Source organism: Sinocyclocheilus rhinocerous, unplaced genomic scaffold (assembly GCF_001515625.1).
Source record: "Sinocyclocheilus rhinocerous isolate Xijiao unplaced genomic scaffold, SAMN03320098_v1.1 scaffold2500, whole genome shotgun sequence".
Lineage (NCBI taxonomy): Eukaryota > Metazoa > Chordata > Actinopteri > Cypriniformes > Cyprinidae > Sinocyclocheilus > Sinocyclocheilus rhinocerous.
In genome coordinates, this window is record NW_015660026.1 from 67,560 (window position 1) to 72,624 (window position 5,065).

General features: G+C 35.0%; 1 protein-coding gene across 14 annotated transcripts in view; it reads left to right on the forward strand.

The window, feature by feature from the left end:
- Positions 1-5,065, forward strand: part of LOC107724811 (muscleblind-like protein 1) — an 82,306-nt gene that overhangs the window by 41,006 nt on the left and 36,235 nt on the right. For 11 of the 14 annotated variants that reach the window (XM_016533870.1, XM_016533873.1, XM_016533871.1 and 8 more), the window contains one exon: positions 4,210-4,805. In XM_016533870.1, coding sequence (XP_016389356.1) covers positions 4,632-4,805 — 174 coding nt within the window. In that variant the 5' untranslated portion in view covers positions 4,210-4,631. Of the gene's footprint in view, positions 1-4,094; positions 4,119-4,209; positions 4,806-5,065 lie in introns of those variants that run through there. The other 3 variants (XM_016533874.1, XM_016533880.1, XM_016533879.1) reach the window with 3 other exon arrangements.

Consider the following 5,065-nt stretch of genomic DNA (forward strand, 5'->3'; position numbering starts at 1 on the left):
ATTTACAGTGCAGTGCAAATGAAGGCATAAAACATTAATTTAATTGATCTTTTAATCAAATGAGAGTTAAACTCAATTTTTGGCAAACAAAGGGGTTGACTATTAAAATTAAAACATGGAAGAAATAGCGTATTGTGTGATTATTCTTTTAAACAAAAGTTGTAATAATTGTTGTAGTAGTAGTAGCTAAACCAAACTTTTGTTTTGACGGGTTGCCATGAGGACCTTTTAAGTTTCTGTAGCCTATGTATAATGATATGACGATAGTTTTACTCAAATTAAACGGTCAAATGCTCATGAAGTAACTCTCAAAGTAGTTCTGGGGATGTTGTTCATGTATTTATGTCCTCATTTAGTGAGACGGCAGATGCTGAAAATACCGCGAGCATCACACACTTCAGTATGTGTGTAGTAAACAAAACCGCGCGTCTGTGCCATTCACATATACAGAGACATGTAGAACATGCAGGATTCATATTTAAATAGTCTTTTTGCGGCTTAATATTTACAGATACTAGTCCATAACGCGAGTGGATTTAAGTGTACTGACCTACTTATGATTAATTCATCCAAATTCCGTGACATTCCGCGTTATACAGTAAATTCCATTCCGCTATTCCATCCGCGTTTTCCCCATCGCAGAAACCATAAATAGATAATATTGAGGTGTTTTGCAACTTCAGTGTAGTGGATTGTGATTTATTGCAACTTCAGCAACGTCTGCTGCTGCCTTAGAGAGACAACTGATGCGTGATCACTGAAGCAGCTCCAGTTAGCAAGCGCTTTTGGTGTGAGAGTGCAAAACTTTCAGTGCCTTTAGCCTTCCACTTGATTGGTCGGACTCGTGACTCTCAACAAATCAGATGAGCGGTGGGCGGAGATTGCGCTAGGCCACAGAGTGGTGAGTAGCCAAATAGCGTGTTTCAAAATGAAATTATTTTATCGGCAAATTGGTTTTGAAAATGACCAATACCGATAATCATAAAAATGCTTAATATCAGTGCTGATAATCGGTCGACCCCTACATCAAAGTACCGCGAGAGCTATAAGAGAGCGGACGTCTCCTTACACCGTGTCTACACCGGACGCGACAGTTGTCGTGTCGCGCCGCAACATCATCTAAAGTCAACACTGGACGTGACAAAGCGACCGTTGAAAATCATTTAAAATTTTTGTCAGTACGTCATAAATAGAATGCAGCAGCAGTTTACTGTCGGGGATTTGTCGCGCCGCACCGCATCCAGTGTAGACACGTAGGCTTTCTCTCGCCGTACTTTGATGTCATATACACTGATCGATCTTCAAGTCGAACACACCTCTTTACTCTCGCGTGTCACGTGACAGTGTAATCGCAGCCTCTGCGGTTGAAAAATCACATTTTTTCATATCGTGATATTATCGCAAATACAATTAATCGTTCAGCCCTACTTTTAAAGCTCTTTGTGTGTACACATGCGTGTGTTTTTCTTTTATAGTGTACTTCCCGATAACTTCAGATAGTTTTCTGTCCCATAACTTCATGATAACCATATTTCTGCTTAAGAACCAAGTTTGTTTGTTTGTTTGTTTTTAACATTTATTGTAAACTATTGAGTTATAATTATATATTTAATTGTATTTATTTATTTATTTTTAATATATTATAAATAAATACATGTTTAAAAATAATCTAATAAATAGAATAATAAATATTTATATTTCATTGAATTTATTATTTGTTTTAACATGTATATATTATTTATTTATTTTAAACTATTTCAATTATTAGAATAAATTATTGAATTAAATAGTGAATAGTTATTAGAAACTATTTAATTCTAATTATATATTTGATTTTATTATTTATTTATTTTAATATATTTTTATTATAAATATATTAAATATTTAATATATATATTTTCTTAATTATAAATATTTGTAATTCTGTAATATATCCTAAATAAAAAAATAAAAAAATAAATATAATTCTATTTTTTTTATTATTGGTTTTAGCATGTATTTATTTATTTATTTTATATAATTATGAATTTTAATTGTAAATTTTTTATGAAAAATACTAATATTTTTTTTTATTATTTTTTATTTATTTTCTGTATATGGTTAGTGTTGCTCGCATATGCAGACCTTGTTGCTAAGAAGTTCAGACTGGTTTTTAGCAGTTTGTAGTGGATGGTTACTAGGGTATTTTGGTTACTTTTTATGGTGGTTTCTTACTGTCCCAATTCAAAAGAGGCCACTTTCAAGTCTCAGTGATATTCTGGTCTCTAGATATGCCTCATTGTGTAAGAAACTTTGTCATTTCTGTCAATTTCTTTTCTTTTTTAAATGTAACTGGTGGCTAATACCAAGCTAGCACAGTTTTAATAACAATAACTGGAGTAACTATGTCATATAAGTTATGGTGATTTGTTTTTGTAAAGGTGTTTTCTCTCACTCTCTCTCAAACTGGGCTGCTGCTCTTAACTGGCATGTGGCCGAGAAAATTGCTTTATCTCTTCCTATGATTGGCTCACCGCGAGTCATGCAATACTTCAGAGAAACAGGAAATGACCTCGCCGTTCACTTTCCACCTTCTCAGTCTCTGTTAAACTATACGTCACAGCTCTTAGCTTCAGCTGTGATGTGCTATTTGGATTGGTTTTTCTCAACCTGGACTGAAACTTCAGATTGTGAAGGGCTGCTTTGTGTGTGTTTGTTTATGTAAGAAAGAGCCCAGTGTGTGTGTCAGTGAGGTGTGTGTTAGGCCAGGAATGTGTGTGACAATGTTTTATTTGCTCGGATCGACAGTATTCTACAGACTTCAGTGCATTTCTGGCATTTTTAGGAGTGTGAAGGATTTATTCAGCTGGTCAGAGTCTAATAGAGAATGAGTGAGAAACAGAGCGAGGGCGAGTGACATAGAGAGATAAAGTGGAGGATGGGCTGCGTTCCAATTTTACTCATGCTGTCTGGCCTAAATAGTATGCAAGATTAGTACAATTCCAGTGAATTGCGCATTTTCTGTATGCATGGAGTACTTGGATAATCTACTTCATCTGCCAAAATATGCAGTATGCAGTATAATGTGCATTGAATATTGAGTCTCATATTGTGATGTACCCAACTTAATCAGTTTTTACATGAAACTGGATCCAAAATGCAAAATATGTTTATTTCTGAGAGGATAACCACCAGACATTGCTAGCTGAAGTAAACAGATGTCATGTGATAGCCTCATGATGAGTTCATGTGCTGATAATGTGGCATGATATAGTTTGAACTGCTTATTGTTGCAGAATGCATTCCATTCCACATGCTATTTTAAAAGAAATATTAAGAATTATACAATATATGGATGATTCTTCAGTTAGGGGAACTTTTCTGTCCCATAAGATGATTAAAAAATGCAATCTTTCTAGTTTTAAAGGATACATTTAAAGGATAAATTATATTAGCTTTATTTATTTTTTTTTATTTTTTTTAGCTTTATTTGCTTTTTCAGTTTAAGTTTATTATTTTTTGCTTTTTTCATAGTTTAAAATTTAATTTTGCCATAATTTCAGTACCCAGACTTTTTAACCTTAAATTTATAAAAGATTTAAAACCAGGAAAATTCTTCTTTGCACCTTTTCCTAAATTCATTAGATATGTATTTGTATTTATATGTTTAATGTGTAACTTTATTAGGTGGTTTATTTTATAATTTTTAGAGATAGTAATATAAAAACTTGAGTCAATCAATTATTTAATTAATTAAAATAACTATATATATATATATATATATATATTGTGTGTGTATATATGCATGTATATATACAGTAGTCAACATTTGAAGTGGATCAAAAAAGTTCATCAAAGTTGTCCTAAGACAAGAACACATTTTGGTTTTAGTTTTTAGGACAACTTTGATCCACTTCAAATGTTGACTAGTGCATACATTCACACACACCCACCCACACACACACACACACTCTCTCTCTCTCTCTCTCTCTCTCTCTCTCTCTATACAAACTGTCTGCAAGGTAAATGTTTGTGTTTGCAAGTCCAACTCTTGTCCAAAAGAGTTCTTTTCTTTTTTATTTCAGGTAGTCAAAAACACCTCTAATTCAGTTCTGTTCAGTTTTTGTGAAGAGTTAAAGGTGCTGTGAAAGGATCTAATCACAGACTCGTTTGCTGAAGAGTCCTTTAAGAAGGTCTTTCTAAGCTGTTCTGTGGTTTTGTGTGTTGCAGGTGGGTACTGAGTATCGTGCCCTCTCTTGCGTCTGCCGCTGCTTGGACCTGCTTATAGTACCAGCCTCAGCTTTCCTGCCTGCTTGCTGCCCACATCAGTGAAAGGACTGCCCGCACAACCCCACAATCCCTGTGACCCCGAACGACCCCTACACAAACACACAGAGCTGAAGTGGGCACTATTGAATCAGCCAATCAGATTCAAGGATTTTTGCTTTGGGATCCATTACTGCAGTTCTCTTTTTCCTAGCAGCAACATTGTTTTGTCCTTTTTGCTTTGGCCTGGTGTGCATCCACAAGGAAAGAGGAGCTTAATGATCTAAGAAGGAGAGGAACATTCTTAAAAGGACAAACACAAGCACACCCAAAGCACTTTGGGATATTAAGGAATTGAAGTTTGCTTGCCGCTAAAGCGTGTTGAGATGGCGATGAACATGGCTCACATGCGGGACACGAAATGGCTGACGCTGGAGGTGTGTCGGGAGTTTCAGCGTGGAACGTGCACTCGCTCTGATGCTGAGTGCAAGTTTGCACATCCCGCCAAGAGCTGCCAGGTGGAGAACGGGAGAGTCATCGCGTGCTTTGACTCACTGAAGGTAAGAAACACCTCAAACTTTGACACCTCAGCCGTTTGCAGGTATTTCAGGTATCTAGATGTATGCCAACAAAATGTAGTTTCAATTTCTGGCGGAAATCTGTCTGTCTGATCTTTCTTAACTGAGTATGTCCACTTTTGGTCACATGATTCTATTTATTATTATTATTAGTTTTTCTTTTTTGTATTTTATTTATTATAATTGTATTATATATATATATATATATATATATATACACATATACATACATACATACATAC